This window comes from the organism of the source record quoted next, unplaced genomic scaffold (assembly GCF_019419815.1).
Source record: "Pyrus x bretschneideri cultivar Hongxiangsu unplaced genomic scaffold, Pyrus_bretschneideri_v1 Contig61, whole genome shotgun sequence".
NCBI lineage: Eukaryota > Viridiplantae > Streptophyta > Magnoliopsida > Rosales > Rosaceae > Pyrus > Pyrus x bretschneideri.
In genome coordinates, this window is record NW_025999800.1 from 2263485 (window position 1) to 2281742 (window position 18258).

The 18258-nt window shown below is 34.5% G+C and overlaps 1 protein-coding gene and 1 long non-coding RNA gene across 4 annotated transcripts; one reads left to right on the forward strand and one right to left on the reverse strand.

The window, feature by feature from the left end:
* Positions 1-2995: 2995 nt before the first annotated feature.
* On the reverse strand, positions 2996-4709 carry LOC103942018. Of its 3 annotated transcripts, none has more exons than XM_048572424.1 (6): positions 4232-4709; positions 4065-4144; positions 3911-3982; positions 3697-3760; positions 3525-3596; positions 2996-3433 (listed from the first exon to the last, which is right to left on the reverse strand). In XM_048572424.1, exons 1-5 carry the CDS (start codon positions 4364-4366, stop codon positions 3573-3575), a joined length of 375 nt encoding a protein of 124 aa, XP_048428381.1. In that variant the 5' UTR covers positions 4367-4709; the 3' UTR covers positions 2996-3433; positions 3525-3572. The 3 variants fall into 3 exon arrangements, with proteins under 3 accessions (XP_048428381.1, XP_018501720.2, XP_009350494.2); XM_018646204.2 differs by having other exon boundaries at positions 3886-3982; positions 4250-4704; XM_009352219.3 differs by having other exon boundaries at positions 3886-3982; positions 4232-4703.
* A 2195-nt stretch (positions 4710-6904) lies between these two features.
* LOC125471792 lies at positions 6905-9559 on the forward strand. The gene is made up of 2 exons (XR_007253877.1): positions 6905-7585; positions 9013-9559. It is a non-coding gene; the product is annotated as an uncharacterized LOC125471792 (long non-coding RNA).
* The last annotated feature ends 8699 nt before the right edge of the window (positions 9560-18258 follow it).

Below are 18258 nucleotides of genomic sequence, written 5' to 3' on the forward strand. Positions count from 1 at the left end.
ATGGCCTATTGCTTTTACAGCCTTTACAAGTTTATGGAGGGCTCTTCCACTCATTCATCACAATGCGACTACTTTCTTTTCCTTTTTTCTGGAAACTATGCAGACTACTTTTTCGTTTTTACAGTGGATTTAAATTAGTAAAAAAATTCTCTATTTCCATCAGCCGTTAGATCTCAAGGATTAACTATGGCCGTCCATTCCTAGACCATTTGGTACTCGGATCCTTGCAAGAAAATTGGTTGTTTCTAGCGCTGTAAGGGTAAATCTTTATCGTAATTATTTTATCTTTTTAATTGCATGATGAAAAAAAGAGACAAAGAATGAGATTGAAATTTATACATGACATAATCTCTCTATTGTAAAGATAATACCATAATCCCTTTTGAATGACAAATATTATTAAAAAAATTAAAAATAAAGCAATGAATTTGTATCTTTTGCGATTAAGAGCGTTAATTGGGTAATCAAGACAACAAAAAATAAAATGCTGAATAATATTATAAACTTTCCTACAAATAGAACCAAATTTCTATGAGTCATACATATCATTTACCTAGAGACAGGTGTTATTTCATTTTTTTTTAATTTTATCCGGTGATATTTATTGAATTTTTCTCAAATCTTGGACACAAAACGGTCAGTATGTATGTGGAACAGGGAAATGCCTTGCTTGAGACCATAAGGAATCCAACATTCCCTGCGCTTGGCCATTCAGTAAAATTACAAAAACATCGTCTTCTTTTTTCAAGAAATATGAGAATGTGAGAATGTCGAGGAGGACATGAAAGTAATGGTGGATTTGGTCACCAACCACCATGACCACCATAAGAGGATCTTTGTTACAATTTTGTTTTGAATTTTTTGTTTACATCATGCAGAATATTTATATTATATGTATTTTTATATATGCCAAAAAAAAAATCAGATTATCCGTAAAATTAATTGAAAATATGAAAAGTAATCTATTTATTTGTAAGTACATGTAAGGTCATTTGTTTTCCGATGTGAGACTAATACTCTCAACATGCCCTCTTAAGTGTACCGAACATGTGGACAACACAAAGATGTTATATAGCACGTGTAGCCATTGAGCTTCACGCATGACAGTCTGCTCTGATATTATGAAGAAACTTGATATTCTACCATAAAATCATTTGGCAATACGATCAATATGTATATATTTAAATATATTACTATATGTACGATATTTTTCAAAAAAACTATTATCGACACTTCAAAGATTTAATTGTGCAATCTTTATATTTGTATTTTTTGTAATATAAAAATTTTAAAATTCACAATTATATTTTTTGAAATACTAATAATAATTTTTTTAATCATAATTTTGGTAGCTTTTGTGCTGGAAATGTTGGGAGCTTTTTAAGATTCCACAAAGCACCATCCGCTAACAATCTCACACATGCTCTCCTCTTCTCACCTTCAGCAGACAATTATTCCCGAAGACTTGTTCAAAAGCCGAACTGTGAAAAGCAAAAGCTGCCATCCAAAATAGATGTAAAATTTGGGGTCGAAGCAAAATTCCAGTTCGACCCTTCTTGCAAAGTTGCTAAGGATTGCAACAAGTTGGGTTATCATTGCAAATGCATCAAGGTGACTTGCCACTGTTCAGCAGAATTTAAGACGAAGTCAATTTCTGAAGAAGGAAACCCTTAACTGATAGTTCACTGATGTTCTTCGAATAATTGTGCTACTAAAGCGCAAGGGTTGTAATTCGATAAACATATGAATAAATTGACATATTTTCCTTATCCTAGCAAACATATAAATAATAATTAATCATTCAACTTTTAGTGTTTGAGTGTACTAGTTGGTGACAACAGTACAACATTTAACAAATTTCATTCTAAATAGATGATCAATATTTCTTGATCAGTAGCACAATATGAAACCTAGAGGCAATACGTTCAGGTCAACAGGTTAACCTCACTCACACAAGTAGATTAACACATAATGTTGCTCATTGCATCAATTTGGAAAAAGTCTGTTGCTATACCCATGGAAGCACTTGATAACACACTTTCAAAGCATGTTGGTTTTGGGGGAATGAGTTTGCGTCTAATATACATGGTTGTGAGAAATATTGACAATGTTGAGAAAATGTTGAGCAGGAGGATAAGGAAGATTACACAAACCATTGAAAAGAGCAACCACAAACTGCCCAGTCAATTGACCTTGCTCACCAAGGTGAATTTACTTGCTCCTTCTATCCATTCTATCTTTTACAAAAGAAGCTTGGTAGTGGTACCAAGCCCAAGTCTCCTCCTTTACTCCCAGTGCTTGCGGGGTGAGGAAATTGAGTGGATAGCTACACTCCATGGTACCATTAATGAATGGATTGGTATTATTCTTCTGGCTTGGGCTATGGAATCATTGGCTACCTTGCCACTTGAGCTTTGGTGAATTGAGCGATTCAATTAAGTCCGGTATCATTCTGGTTTTCTACACAAACTGGGCAGCAGAAAAAACAGATTGGAATCATCAGGGGCAGGTGCTTCAGTCCTTCTCAGGTACTTACCCTTAAGGCTTGAATACAAGCCTATTTTCGGGGCGGGATGGAGTTGTTAGGTTCCTCATTCTATTGGGCCTATTCCATTTAGTATAGTTGTCCCATTCACATATTTCGGGTTGTAGATTGCTCAGGCTCTATGTATTTAGTCTCTTTTACTCTTTTGGAGGATTATGAATGAAAATATAAATGTTTTAGTTCATCTCCTTTCCCCTTTTCTCTCTACTTCTCCCTCTTTTCTTCCTTTACGATTATTGATCCCATAACATTCGCATTGGAGTGTTTACTGCAATCAACACTCCAATCCGATTTTTCAATCGATATATTCATCATCTTTTCTTTTCTTCCTCAAATTACTTTCTTGATGAAAATGAAGATTCGGTCCGCGACTGTGAAGTGTACATCGATGGCAAGATCTATTAACGCTATTGAATTACAGAAATCTTAAAGAAGAAGAAACTAAAGGAATCGAAGAAGAGGAGAGAGAGCTTTCAATCATATATTCTGAGTAAAAGGAAATATTACATCTTCAGTCTCTAAGTCTCTAAGACTATACTTATATAGAGACTATGTTGCACAGTTTTACATTTTGACCCTTTACACTTAACTCCAACTACCTCTAACTGTTTTGAAGATAAGTCCCACCTGATTCCAACTAATTCAGTTTATTTTGGTTAATAAGATCGACAGTATATGAGTATTATTAGCAGAAGTGGGCAGAGGCAGACAGACAGATTCAACAACAGAAAGTGGAAGTTTTATAACTTTTGAGGTTTATTTACATAAAATCCAATACAATTGCACCTCCAGTAATCCAACTAGCAAGTTGGTACATCCGTTCCTTAACAAGTTACTGCCTTCATTTTTGCCAAAACTTACGTTCACATCCATCCATAGGCAAGGAACCTGAGAAAGATTAATTTTAAAACATGGTCAGCGTAAAGTCCAGCGTAAATCAGAAAAACAAAAAACAGTTCATGTAGATTCATAAACGTACGATCTCGGGTTGGCCATCCCAAGCGCTGTCGTGCTAAATCGTATTCGATTATCTTATCTTTGAGAATAATATCTGCAATGGAAGAAGCAAAAACATCATACTATATGATTTCACAAACAGCAGGTGTGTTTTCCCTTAAAACTTAACAACCAGGTAGTAATTCGGATCTAACCTCCAAAGATTGTGACCGGTCCCTGAGATTTCTGAAATGCAGTCTCCCAAGTAGTAACACCATTCTGAAACGATACAAAGTTCATCACATTAACTTCAAACAACCTTCAATTTCAATTAATATAATTATGTATATTGCAACTCCTTTGAAAAAGAATTTTTACAGCAGGAGCTGGGAGATAAAACTTACAAAAAAGCTGGTGTTCAGAAGATACTCTTGCGGTTTCAGCAACATGGACACACCACCGGGAAAATTTAAACTGACTGGAGGAAATGCGTTGGCCATGCTGAAAAACAATCGACATAACTGTTACTCTGATTTTTATTTAAGACGGATAGAAAGAGAGGGAGAGAGGGGGAGAGGCAAACCTGATGAAACTGGGGACTTCATAGATTTGTCTCCCTGCTCCAATACCGGTAGTTACAGATTTTAAAATGGCGATATTTACCTACACATAACAAAACAAAATTTCAGTAGTTCAAGAAGTGGTAAGGACACACAGAGACTTGGTAAAAAAAGTTACTACTGGTCTTACGTGATCCCGTAGGCGAACCTGGCGTAAGTCGACCGGATAAATGGGGGAGACTGCAGGCCGCAGCGTTAGAACCACTGCTTGGACAGTGCAGAGCCGGAGCAACAAGAAGGTTATGAACACCAAAAGTGAAGCCATGTGGTATCATCTGGAGGGGTCGGAGGGAGAGGGAGAGGGAAGGGTGATTGCCTAAAGGTGAGTGGGCTTCGGCTTCCAATTTAGAGAGAGGTGACTGTGCTTCTGCTTTCTTTACACAGAGAGAGAGAGAGGGGGGGAGAGAGAGAGAGAGAGAGAGAGAGAGAGGGGAGGGTGATTGAGAAGGTTAGTGGTGATTAATGGGGAGCTTCTGCTCGAATTTATAGAGAGAGGCGGTGACTGTATGCTTCTGCTTCTTTCACAGAGAGAGAGAGAGAGGTTGAAGCGAGTCAGATAGAAATCGGTGGAGCTACTATTTTTGGTGGCATGTAGAGACTTTCAAGGCAGTAGCAAGTCTTACTATAAAAACCCGGCGAAATATTAAAATAAATATATGGCAAAGATTCCACTGACTTTTTCCTTGTACGAATTTCTTTCTGCACATGGACCTAACTGAAAGCCCGAGGTGAGCAGATACTCACAAACCTCGGCTCCGTTTTTCATAAATGTCCTCTTCCTTCCTTGCTTGAATTAGATAAAGTTGTTTGAGCCCAAATATGCTTTCTTTCTCTATTTGTTCTTGCACAAAATAAAGAAAACATGGTGAGTGGTAGATTTAGGCTACGCTGTCTAATGGGACAGGTAGGTATCAAACTTAAAACAGATATAAGTCGATTGTTTTGTTATTTACGTGAGTCGAATTTGAGTGTTCATGTTCTTTGCTACATTTAACTTTACCTGTACTAACGAGTGTGAGAGTGAGCTAAATCTAATAATGGACAAGTCATAATAATTTGATTCAAATTCGATTTTGACGATAACAAAATAAAGATGAATATCACTATAATGTAATAACACATCACTAAGTTTTCGCACTTTTAAATCCAAAAGAAAAATGCTAGAACAGAACACCAACACTAAGCCCAAGGGCCAAGGCAAGCGCATGTATGTATTTGGACTTGGTTTCCAAATACAAGCTTATTGGATCATTTCCCTTACAGTCAGCTTGACAAACACCAATCCAAAGACGGTCCCAAAAAGACCACTAAAAAAATTTGTAAATTCGTAGAGGACCCCATGCTGAGTCATTCATCACGATACCACATGCATGGCCTATATATTGCTTTTACAGCCTTTACAAGTTTATTGAGGGCTCTTCCACTCATTCATCACAATGCAGACTATTTTTTTTCTTTTTGGAAACTATGCACACTACTTTTTCGTTTTTACAATGGATTTAAATTAGTAAAAAAATTCTCTATTTCCATCAGCCATTAGATCTCAAGGATTAACTATGGCCGTCCATTCCTGGACCATTTGGTGCTCGCATCCTTGCAAGAAAATTGGTTGTTTCTAGCACTCTAAGGGTAAATCTTTATCGTAACTATTTTACTTTTTTAATTACGTGATAAAAAAGATAGACAAACAATGAGATTGAAATTGATACATAACATAATCTCTCTATTGTAAAGATAATCTCATAATCCCCATTGAATGACAAATATTATTAAAAAATTAAAAATAAAGCAATGAATTTGTATCTTCTGCGATTAAGAGCGCTAATTGGGTAATCAAGAAAACAAAAGATAAAATGCTGAATAATATTATAAACTTTCCTACAAATAGAACCAAATTTCTATGAGTCATACATATCATTTACCTAGCGACGGGTGTTATTTCATTTTTTTTTTTTAAATTTTATCCGGTGATATTTATTGAATTTTTCTCAAATATTGGACACAAAACGGTCAGTATGTGGAACAGGGAAATGCCTTGCTTGAGAGTCTGAGACCATAAGGAATCCAACATTCCCTGCGCTTGGCCATTCAGTAAAATTACAAAAACATCTTCTTTTTTCAAGAAATATGAGAATGTGAGAATGTCGAGGAGGACATGAAAGTAATGGTGGATTTGGTCACCAACCACCATGACCACCATGATAGGATCTTTGTTACAATTTTGTTTTGAATTTTTTGTTTACATCATGCCGAATATTTATATTATATGTATTTTTATATATGCAAAAAAAAAAATCAGATTTTCCGTAAAATTAATTGAAAATATAGAAAGTAATATATTTATTTGTAAGCACATGTAAAGTCTTTTGTTTTCCGATGTGAGATTAATACTCTCAACATGCTCTCTTAAGTGTACCGAACATGTGGACAACACAAAGATGTTATAGAGCACGTGTAGACGTTGAGCATCACGCATGACAGTCTGCTCTGATATTATGAAGAAAGTTGATATTCTATTATAAAATCATTTGGTAATACGATCAATATGTATATATATTTAAATATATTACTATATGTTGGATATTTTTCATAAAAACTATTATCGACACTTCAAAAATTTAATTGTGCAATCTTTATATAAGTATTTTTTTATATAAAAATTTTAAAATGTACAATTATATTTTTTAAAATACTAATAATAATTTTTTTAATCATAATTTTGGTAGCTTTTGCGCTGGAAATGGTGGGAGCTTTTTAAGATTCCACAAGGCACTATCTGCTAACAATCTCACACATCCTCTCCTCTTCTCACCTTCAGCAGACAGTTATTCCCGAAGACTTTTTCAAAAGCCGAACTGTGAAAAGCAAAAGCTGCCATCCAAAATCGCTTTTCTCCACGACACTTTTTTCTCTCCCTCCCTCTCCCTCTCCCTCTAAATTATTTTGAGACCAAATCATAGTATTTCGTTCTCATGCTTCAAGCTGCAGACAATAATTGTTGTTCTTGTACCCATGGATTATCCAACACCAAAATGAAAATAATTTTCTAGACAAAATTCTGGGAATTATAATCATTATTCTTAGGTCATCAATCTCTCTTTAGAGGAGAACCATGACAACATAAAAAATTAAGAGTTCTCTAACTCTCTCCCTCGTGAGAGTCTTTCTCCTGTGAGAGTTTTTTTTTTCTTTTTTTTTTTTTCCAAGTTTAGTTTCCCCTGCATTTTTTTCGTTCATCGTCTCCGATCTGTGCCTTAACCTCCAAAATCCTCAGCCATCAATTCCATTCTCCCTTCCCCATTTTTCCCACCCTCCACCTCCATGGATTTCCTCAAAACCTTATGATTTCGGATATGTTGCCACTTTCCATGAACGCGTTTTGACGCGGGAAGTATGTAGAGTTTTGGTGCGGGTGTTCACACCACCACCTCTCATGGATTTGCTTCGACGGCCTTGTTGCCTTCGATGGCTTTGTTGCTGATGGGTTCTCTCACCAACTTTCTTTAGTTTTTAGATACTGTTCTCACGGCTTTGTTTCTAAAAAATATATTCGCTTTGGTGAATCCAATTGAACAATAGAATATCAATTCTCTGCTAATATAAAATAGTAGATAACCATGCATACATTTATTTACAATTTTTCTCCATCTTTTTCTTATCTTTTCCACATGCACATATATTTTCTAGTTAATAATCAAGTAAATATTACTGAAAATATGAGTATACCCCTTGGAATTCAATTTTCTTTAACTAAAACCCATAATTGTAAAATTTTCTAATAAAAACCCAATGACTAGGCTCCAACTAAGCAATATCCATAATTAAGTATGACTTGGCAAAATTGGTATTTTTGGATGTCTAAATTACCCCTAATATCATTGACTTTGGTCTATTACTTCTTATCTACATTTATTTTATATTATTTCATTCAATTAAACATTTTGAAATGTTTATGCAGATTTGGAAAAGAAAAATTTTAGTGTCATGATTTCAATGCATATTAATAACAAAAATGATATGATATTAGAGTTTTGATTCCTTATATAGTTGTTTTCACATTTATGTAAAAATGAGCATTATTTTTCCTTTTCAAATAATTGTAACAGGTAAATTAGTATTTTTCACAAATGTACAAATGTTATTTTATTCAAAATTACCAATATTTTACATATATAAAATAACAATATAAGCTCCAAGTAAAATAACAATATAAGTTCCAAGTAAAATAATACATGCAAAATAATTTACCTACAAAATAAATAAATAAATATTGTTTGATTCAAAAGTTAATTAAGTTATTTGCATACACATATATATAATAATATCAAAACATGCCTAACATATGTAATAATACATGCAAAATAATTTACCTATAGAATAAATGAATGTTGATTGATTGCAAGCAACACATAATAATAACAAATGTGCCTAGTATATGTAATAATATCTGCAAAATAATTTACCTACAAAATAAAAGGATGTTTTTAGCCAATTGATTCAAAGTTAATTTATTACCTATATTCTACTTTAAAATAAAGGTAATTTATTTCACACAGATATAATAATAACAAAATGTGCCTAATGTATACATGCAAAATAATTCACCTACAATGATTGTCAAACAAATATAAGAAATGGAATAGATGATGGTAAGACAAGTATAAAGTAGATACTTTTGTAATAATAAAGCACTTATTTGCTATAATTAAGGTGAATAATTAAATTCATCAACATAATTAGGGTGTTGTGGCACAATTGTAAATATTTTGAAAATAATAGGTATTTTATTTGTTTACATGGAAGTTTATTTCAAATTTGGGTTTTATTTGGATGTTTAAAATGAGATGAGTTTTGGTCAACGAAATAAGTGTTGCATGGACTTATATCTATAGAACCCTAAATATTATGCAGGTGTACAATTTGTGGTCGAAGCAAAATTCCAGTTCGACCCTTCATGCAAAGTCGCTAAGGATTGCAACAAGTTGGGTTATCACTGCAAATGCATCGAGGAGACTTGCCACTGTTCAGCAGAATTTAAGACGAAGTGAATTTCTGAGAAGGAAACCCTTAACTGAGAGTTCACTGATGTTCTTCGAATAATTGTGCTACTAAAGTGTAAGGGTTGTAATTCGATAAACATATGTATAAATTGACATCTTTTCCTTATCCTAGAAAACATATAAATAATAATTAATCATTCAACTTGTGACGTTTAAGTGCAATAGTTGGTAACAACAGTATAACATTTAGCAAATTTCACATTCAAAATAGATGATCGATATTTCTCAATTTGTAGCAAAATTATTCAACTTGCGATTCCAACTTGGGTAAAGATTCAAACTTTGAAAACAAATTGCTGAATTTCCGCTTGCGATTCCAAAATTCATTCATCCCCAAAATTGTCAAATTGTATACAGCCGGAGGGCTCTAAAGCTGATTGTGACAAGCATTGAATTTTTTTTTTTAAAAAAAAAAAACACCAAAATTATATCAAACAGGTAATTCAACACCAATTCAACACCCATGTTGAACGAGTTTGCATGAAATTATGTATAATCGTATATAACTTTAGATTACTAAAACATATCAGTATCACATGTTTACCCAATTCACAATCATGTGGGTGCTTTTTAACTTTCTTCGAACAGATTCTGAATAAAGGCTTCCTTAATTATGTAGAGTTTTTTCAAGAGCTTTTACTTTTGCATCGTAGATGTTCATATCGTGTTATCATTTTTCTTTTTAACGCTGCAGATACTCCACGAAGTTCCGAAGCATGAGGCTTGTTTCGAATGGGACGTTAAACTAGGAGCCTCGACATAATTTGTGCTTTTACTTGTATGAGACTTGCTACTGTCAAGTTAGAAAACATGTCACCTAGCAAGTACTATATAGTTTTTTTCCCTCATAATGAAGCAATAATATCATTCATGAAAAACTTTAACCTTATTGTGGTCGGTGGTCCACATTTCAATCAATAGATCTCAACCACAATGCATGACAAAATATGATTTCAACAAAACAGGTGGACTAGTGCGGATACCTGGGCAATTGTCCAATTCCTCTGCGAGCCATTCATCCAGATTATTGTCTTCAAGGTGTCTAGAACTCAAGATTAAGAACATTCACCAAACAAATTCAAAGAACTTATCATTGTTCTAAGAAATTAGAGATGAAGTTCATTTCTGAAAACGTGTCTACGCGCTCGCAAGCGCAGAAGGAAATCCCTAACCAAGAGTCCACTACCCTTCAAATAATTGTGCTAAGCGCAAAAGTCGCAGATGCGAGAAACATATGAATAAATAGATGCCTTTCCCTTGTCCTACCAAACAAATAAATAATAATTAATTATTCAACTTCATCCAATTCGTGCCATGTTCTTTAAAATTTAGGAAATTTTCATTTGGAGTAGATGATGATATTCTTCTACACAAATCAACGGTCTCGCACAACTGTTGACGCAGCTGCAGCATGAGTCCCGCGATCACTTGCTGCTTTTTTTTTTCTTTTTTTCTTTTTTTATTACAAATCAACGGTCCAAATTTGATATGAAATTTGTAATAATATATATCTCGAATTTAAGATATGCATTATAGATATTTTTTTTATTAGAGACAATATTCTTTTTAGAACACAAGATTCTCTTTTAGGTTTTAAAGTATCTCCAATATGAGTTCTCAAAGCCGTCTTTACCACCATATGTTCCTATATATAAGGACTGTAGGACTTCTAATGGGGTGGAGTAGCTGTCCCAATAGTATAGTGTCTCGCTGGAGTACACACAAAAATCGCCACAGATAGGGACTCATCGTAGGGACTCTTAAATGGGGGCTGAAATTGATTTTGTGTGGGACAAAAGCCTCACCCACGTGAAGGCTTTCCTCTCTTTTTTCTTTTTTGAAAAAAAAAAAACGGATGGGAATCCAATGGTCTACATAGCTTCTTTGTTCTTTGTGCTTTTATTTTTTTATTTTTTTTTATTTTTTATTGGTTGTTCTCATTGATGTGTGTTGCTTTCTTGCTCCATTAACCGTCCATCTCTTCATGCATGGGAAAAAGGGAAGGTGTGTGTGTGCGATGGTGTTAAAAGGGTATTTGGAGAGTGGCCTATTTTTATGAATGGAGGTTTTTGAGCGGGATCCATTTATGCTAGAAGTTGCACTCAAGAGCTTTATTTTCATGTAAAGAAAAGAAAAAGGAGAGGAAGGTCATGGTCTTTATGAAGAGAAAAAACAAAATGAGAGGACCCTCATGTTTTTGCTTCTTGCATTTTTGAATTGCCCTTTTATCTAGATTTGTTTTCTGACCTCCCCAAGAGTACTACTTCTGTTCAAAGTTTTTCATCTCTCTCTCTCTCTCTCTCTCTCTCTCTATCTCCCTCTCCCCTGCAGTATTTGAACATATAGTTACTAACAGGGTAGTGACGTAATTGAAGGAGACTCCCATGTGATGTTCTGTGAAGTGTTCATGACAATGTCCTATTTTTGAGTTCATTTATGGAAAGTGTGGAGCATCCCCTTTGATTCATTGTGCTACCATTTTACATCAAAATGGTGTCAATGCCACAAAATGTAGGTCGTCTAAGAGATGTTTTTATGCATATATATATATATATATATATGTAACAATGCATGACCTGAAGGAAAATTTGTGAAAAACATGTTCATTTAAGCAACATCAATAGCATGCAATTAACAATTAAAGGCGGAATCATGCTTGTATGCACTTAAAACAAAACATTTACCCATGAAATTCAAAGCCTAGTAGATAGGTGAATCAAGACTCAACTCAAAACAAAATGAGTTGAGAAATCAATACCTTTGTAGATTCCTCTTTGCATAAGCAAAGACTAATCACCCAAAGAGAGGGCCTTCATTCCTTGCATCTTGGATCCATGGATTTGGATGGATGAAAAGGTTTCTCCAAGTTCCCAAAATTGAGAACCTCTAAGTCTCCACACCAAGGTATATTGAAGAAGAAATGAGTGACCTAGAGGAAGTAAGATTGCTAGCTATTCCCCTCTAGATTGGCCGAAATTTTAGAGAGAAAGGAGAGCTTGTGTTCTCATCCTTTCCCCCAAAAATAACCCTTAGTAAATTTTAGGCTATAAAGTCCTTTATATAGTCCCTTCAAATAAGTGACCTAATGGACCAAAAGCCCTATTCTTTTACACATGGCTAGCCTATAGGTTTATTGGGCTTTCAAGCCCTTTGTTTTATTCAAGTTGTCATACAACTTGAGTTAATGGGCTTGACATTCAAATCTCATTGGGCCTTGCGGCCCAATACTAACCCGAGGTCTTTAACGAACTTATTCGTTTGATTAATTAACATATTAATTAATCCTAGCCTTAGATAAATAATTAAACCATTTAATTATTCTTACTCATCTCCGTTGAATCTTCAATCTCTACCTTACACGGTGTACGATCCATTAGGTTCCTTTTAGCGAGGCAGTGGGCGATTCAAACTCTTTCAAATCGATTGTGAATTGAAACTTACTTTCAATTCTCCCGTTAGTGATAATACACTTTTAGGGCTTCCACAAACCATGAGTGACACCTAGCAGCATATCATGGTTACCCAAGCTAATCAGAAGAGGTGGAGAACCTATTCAGTTTAGGATTACAAATGCAATACGGTCTTTCTCTAATACAATACTCTTGACCACATTGTTTGGTTTGATAGTTTATTCATGTCTACTATCCAATGTGAATCTTGTACTTATATGATTACCTTGAATGTGATCTGGAACGCATTCCAACATCTCATTCATACTCTGGCCAGAGATTCTAAATCATATCATAGAGTATTCTCCCTCAAACAGTTTGAAGGTTAGAGATCCCTTGTTGCGCATTCACTTGCCTCCATGGCTAAGTGGCTTAACCCCAACGATGCCGTGGACACCCTGATAGAGTGACGTTGACATAATCAAAGATTAAGGACCTAACCACAAGGCAACTGTGATGCCTCAGGTCAAAAGACTAATTTGCATTATCCCAACCATGAGTTCTCATGTGACATGAATATGAGAACTCTTCGTTGATCGTGTTCAGTGAACTCATTCTCTATTGAGCACCTACGTACTTGTCTTGATGTCACACACACCAATGACTCGAGACTAGTCACTCTCCCTGAGAGAAGACATAGCACGTACTGATCTTAACGGACTGTCAATGCCCAATTGACAATCCTATGATCAGGAACGTTTAGGATGTGTCAACGAAAGAATGGTCTCATGAATCTAACTTCTTTAGATCGCATTCTTCCAATCACATATTCCTTGGACTTATCGTTTAAGCATATAACATTTATATTAGACGGCTCAAACAATAATCTTTGCGCTTTACATTTAAACTACATTAGTTTGAAATGAACTACATTAGTTTGAAATGTCCGTAAAGTATCATCATATGATTGGTTTTAGGGCACATTTCCAACAATCTCCCACTTGCACTAGAGCCAATCAGCTTAGTCATCATTGATGATACCTCTTCTGTAATTCATTTCATAAATGGCTGAGTAGTAGGCCTAAACAATGGATATCTATATGTTATCCATAGAAGCAACCTTGAGAATAACGACGTCACCATTATATATGATTCTCAATCATGTGGTTCAGTCTCTCATTTGAGTTCGGACCTTGATGAGACCTTGATTCCCTGGCTTGAGCTATCGCCGCATTAGTGTCATACACTTTCTGGTTGGAACCGAATGAAGAGTTCATGAATGAACTTTCCCATCCAAACAACAATGTTGTAAGCTTCTATATGGCAATATATTTTGCATACATGATGGAACACATTAAAGTCATTTACTTTTAACGTTTCCACCCAAATATCTCTTTAGTCATAATAAAGAGATATCTCTTTATCACTTCATTCATAATGAAGAGATATTCTATGATGGATTAGATTCATAATCTAATACATTTACGCTTCCATTACGTTACTCTAATTCTTCCTCATTCTTGAGGAATCCATCCTTAGTATTTCTTAAATACCTAAGGATTCACTTGACAGTTGCCATGGTTCTGATCCTGGGCTTGCACTGATATCATCTTGTACCGTTCTAGGTACGACTTATATCAATGTTTTCATACAATATGAAATACATAAATCACCTTTCTGCGTATGCATAAAGGATTCTATTTACGCATTATTTCTTTGGGAGTCAAAGGGTACATTCCCTTTGAGAAGAACAACTTCCTAGTCTCACTAGAATTGTCATTCTAATTGAAGTTTATCATCATATGAGAAACTTCGTAGCATCTCTTGTCTATTTTAGGGATTGATATAATCCAATTATATCTTGAAATCTATCATTATAGATTTCCATCCTATGTATATAGACTATGTCTCCCATATACATTCTATCATTATAGAATGTTTAAAGTCATAACTTTAACGATGAAGAATTCCTTTCATTTTCAAAATTAATATATATCATGTATATATATATATATATTCTAATTTAGGAATATGATCAACTCCCACTAATCTTTTGTAAACCTAGTAAACAAAATATTCATTTACATCTTTATGAGAAATCAAACAATTGATCTTTTCTCATAAGACGCTTATAGCTCCCGCTAGCTTGCTAAGATCCATGATGGATGGATCTCTACAACTAACATGTTTTAGAAGTATATATCATATATATATGGGTAATTGATAATGTCCAACGAACTAAATCTTATTCATGTTCATTCTTCTCCTAATGGAGAAATTCATTATCTTACGATGCTACTTTCCTTGATATTTTTCAAGGAAATTAATCTAAAGTGTTACTTTTTCCTTGGATCAAATCTAAGGAGGTAAATACTTTAGACGTCTTACTCATCTACTTACATTTCTTGAATTCTTTGAAACCTTTTGCAAAGTATTCGGACTTGTGTTTATTCAAAATAAACTATAGTCCAACCGAGAGTGATCTTCGGTGAATGTCATACAACATGAGTAGTATTATGTTGTGGACAAGTGCCACTAACATCTAAGTGAATAAACCTCAACAACTTTGTGATTCTTTCTTCTTTCCAAAAGAATAAAGATTCGAACATTTCGCCTCTATACAATTTTAACAAGAAGGTATTGGATCCGGATCTAACGATCCAAAGCATCCATCTATGACCAACTCGTAACTTATGTTTTAGAGGTATCACAACTCAGTTGGGATTAGTCACTACCTTGCAACCTTTTGGGTTTTAAGCATCATCGTATTCTAAACAGTTAAACTACCACATCATCTCTACTATAGAGACAGATTTAAGTTCCTTAAAATTGGAATGTAAAGACAATCTTTAGTATTTTCCAATTTCTTTGGTAGTTCATATGAGGAAGTAAGTACAATCCGCTTTCGCAGAGATCTATATTCGATTCGCGTTTGGAATGTGAAGTACTTTCTCTTCTCTCATTAATCTTCTACTTCTTATTAGCACACTTTTACATCAATTGTAAAACATAGTTACTAATACAGAATCATGCATTCAAGTAGAAGAACCAACTGTTGTGAACTTTTCAAGAACATTTTCAACACCTTCGAAAGGTGTGCTCTTGACACTTGCAAGACATTTCTTGCAAATACCCCTTCCAATGTCTATCCTTTCATAAAGAAAGTTTGTTCCCTTGGAGTTATTTTGCTTTCTTCATTTGACTTCCCTTTTGATTACAATAGTCATGGTCCCTAAACTCCCACTATCTCTCTTGAAACTCATTTCAAATGTGTTATACACATCAAACGATTTGGAGAGCGTGCGGTTATTGTTCACTATATAGTTTACAATAAACTTAGTGAACCATTAGGATAGGGACACAAAGGTGAAGTCCTTGCCTAGTTTCCGTCTCGTTAAGTGGTTTAACACTTCAACACTCAATGATTCAAAATCATCATAAGTCCATATAAATGGACTATTTTTGTCAACCAACCATTATGTTCTAAACATAATAACAAACTTTCAAGAGTTGTTCAAGGCAACTCTCATTTCTTCATACAACATCTTGTAAGTGAAGAATCATGGCACATAAAGTGTCCATGCCCTTGTGCTTACTTCTCAAGTTCCTTGTTCGTGTAACAAAGAGACAAGCACTAGAGTTTGCATTGTCCTCTTCATGGTAGACTTATCTAACATGTTCTTCTATTGATACATTATCAATAGGAAGATTGTGAGGATGAGACTACTTAGGTACTTTTACAATCCTTTCAAGACAATCTATGGGATTGTGGTACCAAGTTCGGAAACTAAAGCGTTCGGTTTTTCTTTGTCAAGTTTTGGATAGCGTTTGCAAATATATTGGTAAACAAATACATAACGAATATAAATTGATTGATTTTAAGTCATTTGATTCGGGTCTTTAAATCAAATAGCACCACCCACTATTTTTGGCAAATTCCATATCCCTCATCGGAATTCGAGAGTTTTGGAGGAAACTCTTAGTAGGGTATGGGAGGCTCACCATTACCAAGCCCACCTCACGATGATACGATGTTGGTTAGCAAAAATAATGATGAGAGAATAACGCTTTACTCATTTACAACGTTTGTAATTACCCATCTTGTTTGGCCTCTAGAGAATGTTTCCTCACGATGATACGATGTTGGCACTATTGCACTTAGTTAAGTTATTCCCACCATGCTTAGTTCGTGTAGGGGTTCAAGAATAACCTCACGATGATACGATGTTGGCTATCCTCGTTACCTACACTCACCTCATCATATGCGTATAGACTCCTCCTGAATGTAAGCATGCACTTTGTACTCCCCCATGATAGGGTGAAGCCGGTGTACAAGTCACAAACGATTGGAGCCTACCACGGTGGAAGGCCACGAAGAGATATTCAAAGCATCTCTCGCTTATCAACTTAATATTGATTTGGTTGAGGGTTTTTAGGTCTCATCATATATAAACATACATTTTAATCCAATTAAAACATTTTGGTCCTATTACAACTATTGGTCCATTTGATTGATTTAGTTGTATATAATACTCCCACTAAGCTTTTAAAACGGTTTTTAAAGCAAGAGTATATGATACTACTAACATAAGGTTTGCATTCATTGATGGACTATAGTTGCCTTAGGGCCTTAGGATGACTATGAACCTTTGATTCGATTCAAACACGAGCCTAGTGTTGAATCTCGGTCTAGGGATGGAGATTGATTTTAGTTACGCGTTTAATCACATTAAGGCGTGTTGTCTTATTGGGCGTTGGACCCAACTACTCCAATTTCATGCATATCGAATAAAACAAGAAAGGAGTACTTCAAAGTAAATAAGAGCTTATGCTCTTTTACAACAATTGATCAAATCAAATTACTTTAAAGTAAAGAAGAGCTTATGCTCTTTTACAACAATTGATCATATCAAATTACAACCAAAATTTAATCTATACATTCCCATGGTTCAAACAAATTTGAAACGGCCTTTCACATAGCTCAATTATCGTAGGCTAAGGTTCATAATCACCCTTTCTTTAATTAATTAACGCTTTAACTAATTAAACTTGAATGCAACATTTTCATTTGGTTTTTGTATCCATAGAATTGATTTAAATGGAGCTAAATGAAATGAAAATCCAATTCTCATTTAAAGAGACAAAACAATTTTGTTCTCTACCTAATTTGGGCCAAAATGCTATGACCTCAACTTGTTTGGGCCATAGTGCAATTAACCTCAACTTTTGGGCTATTTTGCAAAAACTTAAACTTTTGGGGTCACTTTGTAAAAACACAAAAGTCCACTACTTCATGTAATTACAACTAGAACCCAAAATTTTCCACAAAAAATAAAACTTCATTAAAGGAGCAAAACAATTTGTCCTTTTAGTGATTTTGGACCTTTACGTAAAAACGTAAACTTTTGGGTCAAAATGCAAATACACAAAAGTATCAAAACTTTATATAATTGCATGAAAGCCCCACAAGGACCCTAATTGAGTAGGGTGGCCGGCCATTGAAGCAAAGTTTTAAAAAAAAATTTCAAAGTTTTGTAAGTGGGGTGTGTGTAATGGAATAAATCATTACACACCAAACCAACTATAATTTCTTTAATTTTTCAAAATAAATATCTAATATATTTAAACATAAGAAATATTTCAAAACAAAAACTTTATGAAATAAATCAAAACTTTGAATCAAAACACCAAACCTTTTGTTCTTGGCA

Bases quoted from the DNA above. Each gene is read 5' to 3' on its own strand.
- LOC103942018 (XM_009352219.3), bottom strand. From the start codon at position 4,366: ATGGCTTCACTTTTGGTGTTCATAACCTTCTTGTTGCTCCGGCTCTGC. The intron at 3,983-4,064 runs GTTTGCCTCTCC...ATTGTTTTTCAG, and splicing joins GAAGTCCCCAGTTTCATCAG to CATGGCCAACGCATTTCCTC. The intron at 3,597-3,696 runs GTTAGATCCGAA...CTTCCATTGCAG, and splicing joins ACCGGTCACAATCTTTGGAG to ATATTATTCTCAAAGATAAG.